General features: G+C 48.7%; 1 protein-coding gene across 1 annotated transcript; it reads left to right on the top strand.

Annotated features, from left to right (window-relative positions):
- The first annotated feature begins 206 nt into the window (after positions 1–206).
- On the top strand, positions 207–18106 carry Cmas (cytidine monophosphate N-acetylneuraminic acid synthetase). The gene is made up of 8 exons (XM_004664421.2): positions 207–552; positions 9508–9650; positions 9797–9952; positions 10842–10975; positions 13095–13189; positions 13559–13730; positions 14769–14922; positions 17491–18106. The coding sequence occupies exons 1-8, from the start codon at positions 284–286 to the stop codon at positions 17679–17681; spliced, it is 1314 nt and encodes a 437-aa protein (XP_004664478.2). The 5' UTR covers positions 207–283; the 3' UTR covers positions 17682–18106.
- Positions 18107–18737: the final 631 nt, after the last annotated feature.

The raw sequence follows: 18737 nt of genomic DNA, 5'->3' as shown, positions 1-18737 counted from the left end.
AAAAAGTCCAGGACTATCCAGGCGGGGTATAGCTTTGGGACTCTCTTCAGAGTCCACCTGGCCTGGCACAGCGGCGCTGGGAGGTGGGGTGGGGGGAAGGGACTACAATTCCCGGCGTGCCCCGCGCGGAACGGACGGGGCGTGGGGGGGGCCGCGAGGCCGCGCGGCTGCGCGCGCACGGGCGGGCGAGCCGAGAGGAGGCGAGCGAGCGGGCGGGTGGTTAACGGGGCGGCGCCGAGCTCCCGGATGTGGAGAGAAGCTGGGGAGAAGGCGTGGGAGGAAGATGGACTCGGTGGAGAAGGGCGCTGCCACGTCGGTGGTGTCTACCCCGCGGGGGCGCCCGTCCCGGGGCCGGCCACCGAAACTGCAGCGCAACTCCCGCGGGTCCCAGGGCCAGGGCCGGGCTGTGGAGAAGCCCCCGCACTTGGCGGCGCTCATCCTGGCGCGCGGCGGCAGCAAAGGCATCCCCCTGAAGAACATCAAGCACCTGGCCGGGGTGCCGCTCATTGGCTGGGTGCTGCGGGCGGCGCTGGACTCGGGGGTCTTCCAGAGGTGCGCATGCGCGGGCGCCCCGGGGAGCCGCCTCGGGCCTGGGGGGTGGCTGCGGGGGCCGAGGGGTGGGCCGGGCCTGGGGGTGGGGGCGCCTGCGGGGGGCGTGTGAGGTCCGGGTGTTGGGCCGGGCCTGGGGGTGGGGGCGCCTGCGGGGGGCGTGTGAGGTCCGGGTGTTGGGCCGGGCCTGGGGGTGGGGGCGCCTGCGGGGGGCGTGTGAGGTCCGGGTGTTGGGCCGGGCCTGGGGGTGGGGGCGCCTGCGGGGGGCGTGTGAGGTCCGGGTGTTGGGCCGGGCCTGGGGGTGGGGGCGCCTGCGGGGGGCGTGTGAGGTCCGGGTGTTGGGCCGGGCCTGGGGGGTGGGGGCGCCTGCGGGGGGCGTGTGAGGTCCGGGTGTTGGGCCGGGCCTGGGGGTGGGGGCGCCTGCGGGGGGCGTGTGAGGTCCGGGTGTTGGGCCGGGCCTGGGGGTGGGGGCGCCTGCGGGGGGCGTGTGAGGTCCGGGTGTTGGGCCGGGCCTGGGGGTGGGGGGACCTGCGGGGGGCGTGTGAGGTCCGGGTGTTGGGCCGGGCCTGGGGGTGGGGGCGCCTGCGGGGGGCGTGTGAGGTCCGGGTGTTGGGCCGGGCCTGGGGGTCTGGGGATCTGCGGGGGTCGTGTGAGGTCGGGGTGTTGGGTCTGCTCTGGGGTAGGGGGAATCTGCGGGGGTCCTGCGGGGTCGGTGTTGGGTCGAGCCTGGGGATGGGGGGAACGTGCGGGGGGCGTGAGAGGTCGGGTTGTTGGTCTGGGCCCGGGGCTGAGGGCACCTGCGGGGGATCGTGCAAGGTCGCGCGGTGTTGGGCTGGGCTAGGGGGTGGGGGGACCTGCGGGGGAAATGCTAGGTCGGGGTGTGGGGCTGAGTCTGCGGGACCTGCTGGGGTCATAGGAGGTGGGGTGTTAGGCTGAGTCTGGGGGCATGTGAGGTCGGGGTGCCAGGCTGGACCTTTGGGTGCCAGAGTGGCCTGACATCTGGGAGGGAACCTTCTTCCGGGTTCCCTTGATCCCGGCACGCCCTTGAGAATGCTGTCCTAAAAGGGGGCGATCCCATCCTTGGAGCTGTCACCTGTCAGCATCCTGGGCCTGCGGGGTTCTGGCATCTGGTGTATGAATGGAGCCCCCCACAGGCTTTCTAGTTGGAAGCTCAGCTTGGAGATCCTTCCCTCCACCTAGGGGGAAAAAAATCATAAATAATTTTTTTTTTAAAAAAAAAACCCTCTAGCTCTGAGCCGGTGAGTCAGCACTCTCCGGAAAGCCTGGGAAAGCTGTGTATGAGTAACGAGTAACAGAGGCGAGATACCCTCCTCTGATGGGCTTGTGAATGATTTTCACACCATTTCAACTTCGGATACCCTAAGGACAGACGTCATTTTGGCATTTTAGGACACGTCGACCCAGGCCAAATTGGTCAGGATTTATAGTGATGTCATTTGTCAAAGAAGGGAGAAATAATTATTTGCAAGAACGAATTTATATATATTAGCTGCAATCCAATGACACTTGAGTTTGTCCTCCATGGAAATTAAGTTTCTTTAATATTTTGATGTTTTGGCTTTTAAGATGGTTGTTTTTGCAAATTGGTGTTTTCCAAAATTAATTAGCCACGTTATGTAGGTAAATGACTTGAATTCAACCAATTTTATTTGAAGCTCAGATACAAAAGGTCTTCATTTTATCACCATTAGTTTTTAATGTTTTAAGCCAAAAGAAGCTCTGGGTGGAGCCGGGCAAATGGAAGCTGGCACCCTGAAGATAACACTAATGTAAAAGGAAATATGCTGAGGAGAGGTAGGAGGGAACTCGGGGATTTGGTTCAGCACAGTAAACATCTCCTGGCCATATGGAAATGCTGAGATGGTTGAAATGTAATTCTGGTCTGGTGTGGCTCAAGGAATTTTTTTTTAACTGAAAAGAAGGAAAATAAATGGGTGCATACAGGCTCCAGTGGCATATGAAAATCATTTTCATGTCAGATTGAGAACAAAACTGTTACAGCTCTTGGATGGAATGTGGGGAAACCATTTTTTTTTCTTTTAAAAAAATATTTATTTATTTGAGAGCGACAGACACAGAGAGAAAGACAGATAGAGGGAGAGAGAGAATGGGCGCGCCAGGGCTTCCAGCCTCTGCAAACGAACTCCAGACGCGTGCGCCCCCTTGTGCATCTGGCTAACGTGGGACCTGGGGAACCGAGCCTCGAACCGGGGTCCTTAGGCTTCACAGGCAAGCGCTTTAACCACTAAGCCATCTCTCCAGCCTGGGAAACCGTTTTCAAAGTGGCCTAACCAAATAAGAGTAAGTCTTGTTTTAGGTACAATAATTAGATTTAGAGACAAAAAAAAAACCACTTGGTTTATGAGCTGAGGAGACAGTAAGGAGCTGGACGTCGAATGTAACGGCATGAGTTTGGTCTCTAGAACCCACATTTGGAGAAAAAGCCCAAAGCCCAGTGGCACGCGGCAGGCGTGGGCACACAGACCGGCCGCCGACTCTCACTCAGCAAATACTTCCTCCCTCCTGCGTGGCGGCCTTTGTTCCAGGTCCTGGGCCTGTCAGGACAGCAGGCGCAAGGCCGGGCCGTAAGTCATCATGAAGAGTTCGCTGTCCCCTCACGCAGCCAACAGCTGCAAAGGCCGTGACGGGAGAAGGTGTGCTGACACGTAGGGCCATAGAAGATGGTTTGCCCCCAGGTTCCGCGTCACTCCCGGTGGCGTTGTGAAAGCCTCCCTGTGGTTTATGCGCAGCAGGTGAGTGCTGGGTGGCCCTGGGCTCGTGCCGTCGTCAGTTCGCTTGACGTGGCTTTGCTGGTGTCCTCACACCCCAGGCCCCCCTCCTGGTCCTGTAGACCTGGACGAGGTGTAAGTTAGACTCCACGACTTACGTTGTTCTTTGTGATCTTTTACCTAGTCAGGGAAGACTGACCGCCTCCATTGGTTAATTGTTCAGTGACGGTGGCAATCCAGAAACGGGGAAAGCAGTCCGGCCAGGGCTACGAGCTGGCCACCCACCCACTGCTCCCTCGCGGCTTGCACGGGAGCCCTCCAAGGGTCGAGGGGCCCGGCTGGCGGACGCTGTCACTGAGTGAGCCGAGTCCACGGGTCTGACCCGAGCAGTGGGTTAATTCACCGGATTCATAATTTGATGGCATTACTGGAAGGAGGGGACCAAGCTAGAGGAGGTGGTTCAGTGGAGGCATGGCAGTTGAGGGCTGTTTTGTCCTGGGTTCCTGCCTGTCTCTCGGCCTTGTTACTCTGCCCGCCACAGGTCACGGTGATGGAGCCAGCTGGCTGTGGACTGAAACCGTGAGCCAAGGCAAATCTTTCCTCAAGTTGTTTCCCGCGTTTATCACAACAGGGCGGCCCAAGCATGCATGGGTGGTATCAGAGGGACGGCAGTGGTGCTGAGGGGAAGCGGATGGTTGGTGCGCCCGTTTCCTCGTTCTGCGTAGGCTGCCTCTCTTGAGGCCAAGTTGAGTTCAGTGAGAACTGCTAAACAATACCTCTGCAAACCTTTGTACCAAGTAGACTTGACCAATCTCTGTCACATCCTGCAGCTTCAGGCCACATCCAGTTCAATTCGAGTCTCCAAACATGCCCACTTGAGAAGGCCCAGTGCCTCCTGGAGGAGACTTCAGGGAAAGAAAACGTGGGTGGTGGGCCCATAGGCCCTTAGAGCACTTGCAGTTTCAGGAGCTTTGTGTCCTTGCAGAGTACATACCACCTTGCTCTGTGGCCCACCCTGTGGAACTACGTTCTGAGATGAGTAACTCCCTCCTTCGCAGGCCTTTAGCAAGTTGAGGATCTTACTGGTGGCAGTGTCTTGTGCTGGAGCCTGCCTTGTTGTCCCTTTTCACAAAGATACAAGCTGGCTTCTCCTCCCTTTAAGTCCAGGTGACCCCACATTGGACCAACCCCTTGTACACCTCTCCCCCACCACACCCCAGCGTTTAAACTTCAGCCTTTTGTGTTCCGAGTCTGAGTTGAGTTTACACCAGACTTTTTCCTTATTGCAGTAGTTAAGGTGCAATGTACCTTTTCCAGCTTAAACAATGTCAGCTTTGTTTATTTTGACAAACTTTGCCAGTACAACTCTTTTCAGAGCTCAGGCTGAACCCTCCTGGGTCCCAGGAGGCCCTGAGCCAGTCAGTCACTGTGGCAAGTAGAACACCGTGCTTGTGTGAGAGCGGCTAACTGCATTTCTACTTCTTGGAGCTGCTCTTGAACCCACTGAAGCACATGACAGTTTTGTCAGGAGGAAATTTGAAATACGGCTTCCACAACGAGGGCGTAAGTTGTCAGAACTAAAACCCAATGCATAGTGCAAAAACAGACATGGGAATCTGTACAGTGATTTCTCATTCCTTTATTAAAATACAAAATTCCATAAAGAATTACTTAAGATGGCTTAGTGGTTAACGTGCTTGCCTGCAAAGCCAAAGGACCCAGGTTTGATTCCCCACGACCCGCCCGCAATCTCACCTCTAGGGAGATGGAGACAGTCGACCCCATAGGGCTTGCTGGCTACCTCGTCTAGCTGAATCGGTGAGCTCCGGGTTCAGTGAGAGAGCCTGCCTTAGAAAGTAAGGTAGAGGGTTATTGAACACATATAACATGCCAGCCTCTGGCTGCTACATGCATGCAGATAGTCTTGTTTACCCACACATGTATGAACATGCCTGTATACACATGTACCACGCATAGTACTCAAGTGTCAGCTTGCTGTGTGCCAGTCGCTCTTCATATGCGAGATTACAGAGAGAGCATTTTCTGTTTCTTGGAGCTGCTTTGGGGGTCACCGTACTATACCAGCAACAGCAGTTACAAAGAATAAAGTCTCTGTCTCCCTTGACCAACAACTCGAGTGTATGTGAACTCTGCCTCCCCGATGTAGAATATCATGTGATGGTATGACTTCACTGCTGTGTGTGACTGCTTGCCATGGAGTGTCCTTCCTGGGGACCTGCGAGCTTAGCCCAGGAGGCAGCAGAGCCCGGGCTGCTCACCGCGCTGCTCCTCGGTGCAAAGTGCAGAGTCTAGTTCGTGGCTTCGTGCGGCGCCAGCAGTACTGGGCGCTGAGGTCCAAGGCCCAGGAGTCATACTGTGGATCTGAAGGCTAGCTGCACCATGCATAACCCCACACCTATCCCCTTCTGTACCCCAATGTCTTCGTCTGCAAAGTGGACTTGGACGTCACCTTGCTGAGGAATTAACATAATGTATGTTCAGCGCTCACAACAGTGCCTGGCCCATGACACAACACGTGATGTTTCAGAGAACAGTCTTTGCCTCTCCCGCCAGCCACCGTGTCCTTGCTTGTACTGGGTAATACTCCTCAGAATGCTCTCCAGTGCTGACGCTCCTTGACCTTGATGGGTTAATGGAAAGCTGCCTTTATTCTGTATTCCAGCTGTCAGAAGACGTTTTCTGTGAAAGGCCAGATAGTAAATACTTCCGGTTTTACAGGGCAAACAGTTTCTGTTGCAGCCATTTAGTTGTGTGTTATGACATTGCCGTGAGTTCGAGGCCACCCTGAGACTACACAGTGAAATCCAGGTCAGCCTGGGCTAGAGTGAGACCCTACCTGGAACACAAACAAGAAAAGGCAGCCACACTGCACCACAGGGATACATGAAGGAGTGAGGCTGCATCCCAGCATTGCAAGTCCTGGAGACACCCTGAAGACTTGGTGCACTTCTCCTGAAGAAATGCATCTTCTCATCCTGGTGTGCATTAAAGCTGAGATCCTCAATAAACTATTGATTGGGATTTCATTGAAGGTAACTAGCAGAGGACTTTGGCGCACCCTCCTTGCCTCTCATTCTCTTCTTCATTCAACAGTTTATCTTGGGAGAAGATGAAAGTGACCACTGCGTAGCTGCCAGAGGACACCTTGGAAATTATTTTGTTCAAAGCCACAGCTTGACTTAGTCACTGCAGATTTCTCTCCTCACTCTGCACCGAAGTTAGCAGTAGTTGTCCGGGTTGCTAACCCTTACTAGGATAATAGCAGTTGTGAAAAAGGCTGAGATGAAAGTTTTCATTAAAGAAGTATTTCCTGAGGTTGTAAGAGCTTGATTTTCAAGAATGCCTCAGTGGTGTGCATGCGACCCTCTGAGTAAGTCCATTCTGCAGATGTTACATGACAGACTGGTGACAAACAGCCCTAGTTTCACTTCTAAGTGTGTGGTTGGTGACTCATGAGATAACTGTGTTATATCATTGTCCCTAAAACGACCCTGCGTGACTGGAAATGACATTCCCAGGCAGTGTGATTGACAGCCTTGTTCACCCTGTTAGGCAGGGTCTGACTTCATTCCAGGCCAAAGCCATTGACAGTAGATGGAGTGTTTTCAGGCTTTTCCTTTGCTTATCTCACCCGATGCCCCAAACCACAGGAAAATGATGAGTTCACCTCCTTCCTGTGGTGAGGGTGGCCCTGTTTCTAAGTGGACTGTTCCTACTACTGGTGCCATCGTCATGCATGAGCCACAGATGAGGCATCTGGAGCATAGGAGATGTAAGAGCGAACCCAGACTTTACTCTGGAGGAGTCAGTGGGACAGCATAGACGGTCCTTAGTAAGCTCCTGTTGGAGTGTTCAGAGTGACTGACACCCAGGGTTGCTCTCTGTACGAGGTGTACACTTCACACGCTCACAACCGCCTCAGATAACCACCGTTGTCCCCCCCCAACCCGCTGTTCTCCTGACCCCTTCGGCGTTCACTGAGCAGGCGTTTTGAGCGCTGGCCACACAGCAAGAGCTTTTCCAGTCCGGTTCCTCGGGTCTCCTTCCCCGATGGTTTAAAGGGAATTACAGTGTTGTATGGGTGTCTTGACTGAAAGACGCTTGTCATGCACTAACTGCATCCCAAGTGTTCAGAAAGTGCCTGGACAGGACGGGCGGACAGCTTTCAGGACTGAAGGAATGAAAAGAGAAAGGAAGGAGGAAGAAGCAAACCTCTTGTAAAGTCTGTATTTCTAAATTTTATCTTTCAAACCTCTCAAAAAGATCCCCTGAACTTCTCATGGTGAGCTGTGACTGTGGTAACTGGAGGACAAATGACGTCAGCATTGTGCTCCACTTAGTATAAATGACTTCAGTAACTCAATTACTGTCATAAATGGCAATAAACCTGCCATTTTTAATTTTGATTATTTTACCTTCTCTATGAGAAAACTGCAGTGGAGTTTGTCATAAGTTACTATTTATTTATGTTGGCTTGTGAGGTAGGGCCTCACTCTAGCCCAGGCTGACCTGAAATTTACTTAATTAGTCTCAGGCTGGCCTTGAACTCACAGCGATCCTCCTACCTCTGCCTCCCCAGGGCTGGAATTAAAGGTGTGTGCCACTATGTCCAGCTTTTTTTTTTTTTTTTTTAAGTGTGAAAAATCTGTCCCCAAACCATTTCACAGTCCAAGGGCTTTCTGCCTTCTGCCATGTGACAAGGAAGGACGTGTGACTTGGTCCCAGTGGTAACTCTCTGTCCTTCCAGGCTCCCTTGGGAAGCCCATTTTCTCTTTGGTGGGGTGGGCGGCTCCCACTGTCGGGAGTCGTGGGTCAGGCAACACACCTGTGTCTCTAGTGACGGGAACTCGTCAAGGTCCAGGAACAAAGCCTGACACACGCAGGAAGGGCAACATAGATACCTATGTGGCTAGAGAGGGCTCAGGTGGGAGGGAGGGAGGAGACGAGAGAGGATTCTGGGTAAGTATTGTCCAGAGGCATTGTGTCCATGTACAACAGCCACGACAGGGCTCTAAAAACAGAGTGTGCCTGCAAAATAGCTTTTTATGTTTGGTGTTCATCTTGGTAAATCTAAATGGGCAATAATGAAAGCTGTTAATAGCAGTGGTGTTGACTTCTCTCAAGCCAGTTAAGTCTTAGCCTGTGTGACGGCGTAATGACTAGTGACATTTATTTGTGCTCAGTGTCTACGTGCTCATTCTTAAAACGATTCTCTGTTTGAGCCTGCATTTGAATATTTACTAACTTCTAAGCTTAGAATTTTTAGCTTTTTTTTTTTTTTTTCCTCCAAGGTAGGGTCTTACTCTATCTCCGGCTGCCCTGAATTCACTATGTACTCTCAGGCTGGCCTTAAACTCATGGCAGTCTGCCTACCTCTGCCTCCCAAGTGCTGAGATGAAAGGTGTGTACCACCATACCACATCCAGCTAAACTTTCAGATTTAATAAATATATATTTTACATATTTATGTGAGAGAGAATGGGCATGCCAGGGCCTCTAACCACTGTAAATAAGCTCTGAACACATGCGCCCCCTGTGCGTCTGACTTACATGAGTCCTAGGGAATTGAACTGGGGTCCTTAGCTTCGCAGGCAAGTGCCTTAACTGCTAAATCATTTCCCCAGCCCACCAGCTTATTTGTTTAGCTAAGCAAAGTCAGTTTTCTCTTAATAAGTAGATTGGTATGGCTGCTGTAATAGGTTGGATATGCATTGACAGTAAGAGGCAGTATTTTCTCTCATTTTCTTTATATTTGACTTCCTGAGCTATCCTGCTTAATCTGTCAGCAGTTTTAAAAACATCAAATATAATTTTCCCTAGTTGTGAAGACATAAAATCTAGTGCTACAGGGCACCAGTTTATTTTCTGTTGCTTTAGTTTTTATAGTTCTCTGTGTCTTGTAACTTTTATTTCTTTGTTTTCTTTTTGTTGGGGGAGGGGGTGTGGAGCAGCCTCACTGTATAGCCCTGGCTGGTCCGGAAGTCACTGTACTCAGACTTGGATCCTGACTCTGCCTCCCAAGTGCTGCGATTGCCAGCACGCACCACGATGCCCAGCTTTTCATGTTGTTATGCTGTACAGGAATGATTGTAACCCTGTCCGTTGTGTTTATGGGTTGCGAAGCCCTTTGCATCGTTTATGGTCCCAGGTAACTTACTATTTAATTTTATTCTTACTGTCTGCACAGCGTGTGGGTTTCGACGGACCATGATGAAATTGAAAACGTGGCCAAACAGTTTGGAGCGCAGGTTCATCGAAGAGGCTCCGAGGCATCCAAAGACAGCGCCACGTCCCTCGATGCCATCACCGAGTTTCTGAATTACCACAACGGTAGGAGTTGGGCCCCTGCGCCACTCTGGATCTGTGTCCTCTGTAGCCTTGTGCGCCCTCTCTCAACACGCACGTTCACATCTGCACGTGGTGTCGCTTGCATGCCAGCAACTCTGGTGATGTCTTTCCTCTCTTGTCTCCTTAAGAGGTGGACATTGTGGGAAATATTCAAGCCACGTCTCCATGTTTACATCCCACCGACCTTCAGAAAGTTGCAGAAATGATTCGAGAAGAAGGATATGATTCTGTTTTCTCTGTGGTGAGACGCCATCAATTCCGGTGGAGTGAAATTCAGAAAGGAGGTAAGCTGTCACCAGTTTTATTTTAGTTCACTTCACTGAAAATCAAAATTTTGTGTGCAGATATTCTTTAGGAGTGAAGAGAGTAAACCAGCAGTGAGGGCAGGTTTGAGTCAGAATTGTAGTGGGCTATGACATTGCGAGTCAGTTCTTTAGCCTGTTCTGACCGCCACACCATCTGTCTGCTCCCTCAACCCTTCCTGTCCAGCACGCCATGCGCCTGTGCTCCTTTAACCATGCAGAGCACAGATTAACTGTACAGAGTAAGGCATGGAAAGGCTCCTCAAAGCCCGCCCACGTCTGCTCGTTCTGCCCCGTATCTGCGTTCTCGCTTGCCCCGTGCCCGTGGGTGAGAACACTTGTAAGTCAGTAGGGTGAACCAACAGGGAGCTCTTGGTCTCTTGGTCTCTTGGTCTCTTGGTCTCTTGGTCTCTTGGTCTCTTGGTCTCTTGGTCTCTTGGTCTCTTGGTCTCTGCCCATCTCAGTAGGATTCTGTTAAGTAGGCTCTTAACTTTCTGTATTTTGGTGGTTTGTGGTCAAATATTTAGTGAATGTCTTATGATGAGTCTATTATTCTGAAGCTTTTAAGTCTGGATGCCCTCCCAAAGCATCATACTTACATAAATATCTTAAATTTTAATTACTCCAAATTCCTTAATAAAAGACTTTATTTTTCTGCCCTTAGCTATTAGAAAACAAAAAGTATATTATCCGAGAACCATGAGAGATTTTTACTTTTTTTAAAGAATCCCTTATTTATCTGGATCCAAATTAGTGTACATTGTAAATTGATCTTTCCTTGCCTTATTTGAAGTCACTCTGTGAGCACTTCACTTTCTATATGCAAAACAGTGTAGACTTACAATTAATTTACTGGAATGTCTGTTTTCAGTTCGTGAAGTAACTGAGCCACTGAACTTGAATCCTGCCAAGCGGCCTCGGCGACAAGACTGGGACGGAGAGTTATATGAAAATGGCTCATTTTATTTTGCCAAAAGGCATTTGATAGAGATGGGTTACTTACAGGTTCGTACATTCAGTTTACAATCCTTTCAAACCTGTGTACATGTTTGTTGCACACTTCTGCGTTTCAGAAAGAAGCTTGGCACTGTTTGTAAAGGAAGATTTGGGCTGGAGAGATGGCTTAGTGGCTAAGGCACTTGCCTGCAAAGCCTAAGGACCCATGTTTGACTCTCCAGATCCCATGTAAGCCAGACACTTAAGGTGATGCAAGGACACAAGGTTGTACGTGCTGATAAGGTGGTACACATGTCTGGAGTTCGGTTGCAGTGGCTGGAGGCCCTGGAGTGTTAATTCTCTATCTCTCTCATCAAAAAAATGAAATTAAAAATAAATAAATTTCAAAAAAGAAAATCTGTCCCCAGAGGGAAAGTGGCAGCTGGGAAGGCTTGCCACCTGGGCCACTTGTCTTGTGGACATACCCTGAAGTCATCTTTGGAACACATCCCACAAACATACTGGCATCCTGCTCCAAATGTAGCACTGAGACAAAAACACCAAAACCTAAATATGCACTGTGCCTTGCTAGTCACATTCTTCCATTCCAAGGTGTTTGCAACCTGTGTTTAGGTTAGACCACGGCTTTGGAAGTATGGCTAAGCAATTTTAACTTGTTTTGTTTTGTTTTGTTTGTTTTTTTGAGGTAGGGCCTCACTTTGGTTCAGGCTGACCTGGAATTCTCTGTGTACTGTCAGGGTAGCTTCAAACAGCAATCCTCCTACCTCTGCCTCCTGAGTGCTGGGATTAAAGGTGTGTGCCACCATGCATGGCTTTTTTTTTTTAAATGAGGGAGAGAGACAATTTGCACACCAGGGTCTCCGGCCACTGCAGTCAAACTCCAGATGCATGCGCCATCATGTGTGCACGTGCGACCTTACGAGCTTGTATCACCTTGTGCGTCTGGCTCATGTGAGACCTGGAGAGTCAAACATGGGTCCTTAGGCTTCATAGGCAAGTGCCTTAACTGCTAAGCCATCCATCTCTTCAGCCCAAATTTAACAGAGAAAATAATAGGGTAGTCAAGTATGCCAACCTGGGCTTCAGGAAAACCAGATTGTAGAACTGTGTATCCGTGAGCATGTCAGCTAGGTGTCCTCGTTTTAAACCGAGGGCTAGCTGTCTCATCGCAGAACTGACGGGGCGGCATCGTGTATTGCCGGTGGGTCAGTTTTTATTACAGGCATTACTATCCTGTACCCACACTGAATGAAGTGGCCACTCCTACTCCAGTGTTACAAAGGGACAACTTCAGCTCTGAAAAATGAAATAATTAATTCAAGGTAGATATTACTAGTCAGAGGGTAATGCCAAAATTTAGATTCAGGCCCTCACGTTACACAACCGGAGCAGACTTCCTGCTTAGCATGAAAAAGGCTCTGGTTTCAATCCCAAATACCAAAACAGAGAAAACTCTGTACTCGTTAGTAAAAATTCTGGTTTGGCCCATGCCCTGAGGAAAAACGATTTCTTTTGTAGTCTTCCGGCCGGTGTACCAGCAAGTAGGAACCTGGCTGTTACGTTCAGTACTAGAAAATTAGCTTTCACACTTGTGCACGCTGTCTTCCCGCGGGTCTCTTCTAAGAAAAACTTAAGATTAGCCCTTCCCTGACGTGTGGAGAAAATTATGTTTCTCATTGTAACAAGAATTGGAGAAGTTAATTCTGAGAAGGAAATCTCCTAAGAGCTGATTTCTGATTTGGCCATTCTGGAAAGGTCCCTCCTATGGTAGACACCGCCGTCACGCCAACCCTCCCCCTGCCTGTCATCGACAGAGAGGCAGAGGCTAGAGTATTGTCTTGATACCACAGCAATGATTCCATTGCTGCCGTTATAACAAGGGTTAGCATACATGTGAATGAATATTAAGAACAGTACTTACAGGGTTGGAGAGACGGCTTAGTGGTCAAGGCACTTGCCAGCGAAGCCTAAGGACCCAGATTCTATTCTCCAGGACCCACATAAGCCAGAGGCATAAGGGGTCACATGCGTCTGGAATTCATATTCAGTGGCTAGAAGCTCTGGCACACCCATTCTCTATCTACCTCTCTTTCTCTCTCAAATAAATAATAAAACAATGATAACAAACAAAAAAGAATACTTGTCATGACATTTTTGTTCTCTTCAGGGTGGGAAGATGGCGTACTACGAGATGCGAGCTGAGCACAGTGTGGATATAGATGTGGACATTGATTGGCCTATTGCAGAGCAAAGAGTATTAAGGTAAGACAGAAGACTTGGATGACCTTTGCCCCAAAGCCTACGATAGTTTTTAGTAGATCAGTTTAATTACTTCCAGACAGAAGTCCAGACATCTTGGGGTCGTGGCCGTTTGTTTGCTTGCTTGTGTGAGAAAAGCTGTGTCTGTAAAGCATGCCTTGTATGGCCTGCTTCATAGACCGAGAGACGCTCGTGTAGCGAAACGACGCTGTCGGTAATTAACTCGCGCGCTGTGCCGCGTTCATGGGAAGGAAGCGGCAGAGGACGCCTGTGCAGCTGAGAGGAGGGGGCTCCCGAGTCACCGACGCGCCAGAGCAGAGGGAGTGGTTGGTACTGCACCTGCACTCAAAGGTCTATTTTGGTTTCTTTTAGATTTGGCTATTTTGGCAAAGAGAAGCTTAAGGAGATAAAGCTTTTGGTTTGCAATATTGATGGATGTCTCACCAATGGCCACATTTATGTATCAGGAGACCAAAAAGAAATAATATCTTATGATGTAAAAGATGCTATTGGCATAAGTTTATTAAAGAAAAGTGGGATTGAGGTATGTGCTCCCTGAATATAGCAGCATTTTTTTTTTTATATAAGATTTGGATTCGGGGTCAGAAAACATGCCAGGAATTAAGATTTAAATTTTCAGCATTAACTATTGAAATACCTGAAATACTGCTTTCTTGTGCCTAGAAAACTATAACATTATGAAGAGTAAAATTAGAAAATTTCCAATCAGCAAATATTTCTCATTGACTCACTTAAGTATAAACACTTCTTTTAAATAGGAGCTATCTAGTATTTCCCATAGGGTCTTCAGAAAACAAGATTTTCTAGTTGAATGGCTTGGGCATTTAGAAACCTACCTATAATGCATCCTATTCTCATGAACAAAATTCTTAATTCAGAGTAACTTAATGTTTAAATACACTTTTTAAAATAAAGGTCTGGCTAAACCTCGGGGTACAGGCTTGTAAGTCCAGCTGATGTAGGAGTATGTTGGACTCAAAGTCAGACTGGGGATCTCAGTGAGACCTTGTCTTACAATAAAAAATAAAAAGGGCTGGGAATGTAGCTCAGTGGCAGAGTGCTTGCCTTGTAAGCGTGTGCAATACCCTACAATTGAGCCACAGCACTATAAGGTGTGTGTGTGTGTGTGTGTATGTGCATGTATGTATATATATATATATATATATATATATATATATATATATATATATATATCCTGAGATAATAATTGTAGCTCATTAAAATCTTAAAATCTTTATTGCAAAGCTGCATACAAGAATAAGAGAGATTAACTTTCTTCTTGATCGGTTCAAGTACAGGAAAACCCAAGTGTCAGGATTTGTTCTCCTTTGCAGCTATACAGAGAATCCTCTCCATTGTAGAGAACAGTATGCCTCACCTTTACTGGACTACTAGAAATAAAGCAAGCTTTGTTTTAAAGTCTCATGGTTAGATGTCTTTCCTTGTTGGTCCTTTGGAAGGTCAGAGTACCACTCCTTTGTCACTTGAGTATTCGCAGAGCTCTACTTGATTATGATAGGCTTGTCTCCCCTCTAACCACTCCGCCCCCCTCTGTCTCCAGGTGAGGTTCATCTCTGAACGGGCCTGCTCCAAGCAGACGCTGTCTTCCTTGAAACTGGACTGCAAAATGGAGGTCAGCGTGTCAGACAAGCTGGCTGTCGTAGACGAGTGGAGAAAGGAAATGGGCCTGTGCTGGAAGGAAGTGGCTTATCTCGGTTGGTACTGGTTTCCTTCAGCCACAGTAAAGCAGTTTAATATCTGTTATATTTTTTTCAGAAACATATTATTTAGAAAGAAAGTGCCCCCGTTGGCATGATTGTAGGGAAATGGGAGCTCTCCGATACTGCAGACCAAAGTATGAAGTTGGCACAACCTTTCTGGAGGTTGGTTTGGCACTCCCGGAGTTGCTGTGGTGAGCCCTGTATCCTCTGTAAGCCAGAAACGTCAGGAATACGTACAGCCTTCGGGGCTCTACGGGGACTAATGAACAATCCAGTTAACACTCGGAACTTCTAGAATTTTTGTTGTTGTTGTAAGATAGCCGTACAACGGGGCATGACACAGCCGCTGCCCGCAGCTGTTAGCATGGTCAGCTGTGACGCCAGGTCCTCACGCGGGGTGCTGACTTAGGCCCGTGCCCCGTGGACGTGGTGCCGGAAGGGAGCGCAGTGCTTACAGAGCTGACGTTCCCAGGGCGTTGCCAGTGCTTTAGACACTGAAAGTGGCAAGTTGCTAAGTTACACGGACACTGTCAGTCCCGCGTGAATGAGTACTTGCAAGGATGGGATGGTGGCTGCGCTGATACCTCAGGAGCCTGTGGTCTGAACTATGGAGTCACATGTTGGAAACGTCCCAGCTGTCCTTGGTGCCTGTGATACCTTAAGCTCCTGTATTTATAATATCAGCAAAAACCAAACCTTATAAGGCCATTGGGGGGGGGGGGAGGACAAAGAACACAGAAGTCTTAACATGGTGCCTTCACATAGCAAAAAATAACTGTCATTTATACAGGTAAGTGCTACACTTGTGTACATGAGAATGTGCTGATTAGTAGTAATAGTACCAGGACAGTCTTGATGTTTTTGTATTTAAGAGAGTGTTTTTACCAAGAACATGCATGATTTACGAAGTTACCAAAAATGTATTTTTGTAGTTATTTGAGGATAGAAAAGAGAAAATAGGGGCTGTAGAGATGGCTTAGTGTTTAAGGCACTCATCTATGAAACCAAAAGACCCACATTTGAGTCCTCAGATCCCACATTAGCCAGACGCACATCACATCAGGTCACACATGCCCACGAGGTGACGCAAGCATCTGGAGTTTGATTTCAGTGGCTGAGGGCCTGGCACGCTAATTCTCTCTCTCTCTCTGTCTCTACCTCTCTCAAAAATAAATAAACAATCAAATAAATAAAAAGAACCCCTTATTTTTCATTTTTAACATGTGAGCATTGTTTTGAATGGAGCACATTAACACATTAAAATTTAGCCCTTAGAAGTATTAACACTGTGTCGAACCCCAGTACTGGGAGGCAAGAGAATCACACGCTCAAGGCCGGCCTGGGTTGAGGTGGGTGAAGTTTGTGATTGTACTTCTCACAGTCACTCAGTGCACACACAATTTAAGTTGCAGTGTATTTACTAAGAAAAGGTGAACTTTCCAGTGGACAAACCCACATCAAGCAGAAAGCTGGCTGGTGGCGTCCTCTCACACACAAGCGATACTCGGAGTGTGACTGGGCAAAGTGAGGCCCGCGGGACAGAGCACGGGTGGGGGCTGGGCTGCGAAGGGCTGGAGGCTTTGGTAGTTTGCCAAAGTGTTCCTGGGGGGGAGGCAGGAGAGGCAGAGGGCAGGTGTCATTTTGTCACTGAGTTCAGTTTCATTTCATCCCTTCAAAATGGTGACTTTCAGTAAGCAGGTATGTATGTACAAATCCAAGAAAACTGTTAGAGCTTTCAAAGACGTAAGGTAACATTAACAGAGTGTACCTTTGGGCCTTGTCTGTCTCCTGATGCAGAGCAATCAGTGATAAAAAGGCCATTGGTGACGCCAGAATATATACTGTCATTAAATGATATTAAGTAATTATTGCTGACGGTGTCAGTTTGATAATGTGTAAGTTTGAAAACTATGCATATGTTTGTATATTATAGATACTTACATCCATTAGATAAAAATGTCAATGAATGAGGGCTGGAGAGATGGCTTGGCAGTTAAGCGCTTGCCTATGAAGCCTAAGGACCCCGGTTCGAGGCTCGGTTCCCCAGGTCCCACGTTAGCCAGATGCACAAGGGGGCGCACGTGTCTGGAGTTCGTTTGCAGAGGCTGGAAGCCCTGGCGCGCCCATTCTCTCTATCTGCCTCTATCTGTCTTTCTCTCTGTGTCTGTCGCTCTCAAATAAATAAATAAAAAATTTAAAAAAAATGTTAATGAATGAAACAAGGCGCCTACAAATTCCTTCCTTGCACTTCCTCCAAAACAACTAGGGTTTATGCAGTAGAGAAAAATGTTGATGAAATAATTGTAAACATTGATAATTATTAAAAAGGGAGCTCTGTAAATCATTTTTAATTCAAATACAGAATTTCTCGTAATCGTAATGTGCCTGGCGAGCGGCGCGGGAAGCGAGCCGCGCTGGGAAGACTCTGGGTCCGTCCCGCTGTCCGTGGCTAGCGTCCTCACACACAGCACCTCGGGTCTTTATTTTACAGCTGCTCCAATGTTGTTTGCCTCATTTGCTGGAATGTTCCCTTGACGTGTTGGCATTTCTTGTGCTCGGTAGGCAACGAGGTGTCGGACGAAGAGTGCCTGAGGAGAGCCGGCCTCAGCGGCGTGCCCGCCAGCGCCTGCGCCACCGCCCAGAAGGCTGTCGGGTACATTTGCAAGTGCGGCGGCGGCCGTGGGGCCATCCGGGAGTTTGCCGAGCACATCTTCCTCCTGATGGAGAAGGTTAATAACTCCTGCCAGAAATAGCAGCCAGCGTTGACTCAGGAAAGAGAATACTGCCTCCTCCTGCCAGTGTGCTCTCCTGGTCAGGTGCCGTCCATGGTGTGATGTGGCAGAGGTGTGATTTGATCTGTGGTATACTTAATGTCTTTCAAAGCAAAGTCTCCTCAAATGAATTCCGGAACCTCGAGGTAATTGTGCTCTCCTCACCCTTGGTACAAGGTCACTATTCAGAGATTGATCATAAAACTTAGATTTGCAGTCCATGCAAGTGAGGCATCAAGAACAGTTGGTTTTTGTATTGTGCCCTCTCAAACCGTGTGTGTGTGTGTGAGCGTGTGTGTGTGTGCGCGTGTGCACGTATTTTCATAGTGATGTTGGATTATTTATTTTGAGGTAGTATGTCTGGTAAGACATGCCCTCTGTTAATTAATAAAATTACATTTCACATACTTGATGAAGACTGTCTTGTTACTATAGAAAACATTTACCAAGTACTTTCTTTGTTCCTTTAAACACTGACCATGTGAATTCAGTAAGAAGCAAGCTCCTGGGTGCCAGGTGTGAAATGGCCGATTGTATTTTACAAGTGTGTACAGAGAGAGCAGATACTTGTGTGTGTGTGTGTGTGTGTGTGTGTGGAGAGAGAGAGAGAGAGAGAGGGAGAGAGAACGAACATATACAGATGTAGACATTGCTGAACAAACTCATACAGCAGGATGCTTCATGTTGCTGTAAGAAGTAGAATAGTCGTTTGCAGTTGACTCCGAAGTGATGTTAGCTTTGTGAACTGAATTTGGCTGCCAGCTCAGTTTTGTGCCCAACACAGTGTACACCTAACTGATTGGACTCCAGGGAAATATACACTTAACTGGTACGTTGTTGGCAGTTACCTTCTTGTTGCTGGGACAAACACCTGACCAGAAGCAGCTTTGTGAGGGAAGGGTTCATTCCAGGTTTTCAGACTGCAGGGGCAGCCCCTTCGTGGCAGAAGCAGCTGGCTCGCTCACTCACACATCCACAGACAGAGAACAGGCAGGGTGGGCTTGAACCGGCTCAGAACACACCTTAGGATGGACCCAA

This window comes from Jaculus jaculus, chromosome 22 (genome assembly GCF_020740685.1).
Source record: "Jaculus jaculus isolate mJacJac1 chromosome 22, mJacJac1.mat.Y.cur, whole genome shotgun sequence".
Taxonomy (NCBI): domain Eukaryota; kingdom Metazoa; phylum Chordata; class Mammalia; order Rodentia; family Dipodidae; genus Jaculus; species Jaculus jaculus.
This window is presented reverse-complemented; position numbering and strand designations above follow the sequence as displayed.

What these genes read in the sequence shown, in the direction of transcription:
- Cmas (XM_004664421.2), top strand. Translation starts at nt 284, where the DNA reads ATGGACTCGGTGGAGAAGGGCGCTGCCACGTCGGTGGTGTCTACCCCG. An exon ending in GACTCGGGGGTCTTCCAGAG is followed by an intron (nt 553 to 9,507) that starts GTGCGCATGCGC and finishes CTGTCTGCACAG; the next exon opens with CGTGTGGGTTTCGACGGACC. An exon ending in TAAAGAAAAGTGGGATTGAG is followed by an intron (nt 13,731 to 14,768) that starts GTATGTGCTCCC and finishes CTCTGTCTCCAG; the next exon opens with GTGAGGTTCATCTCTGAACG.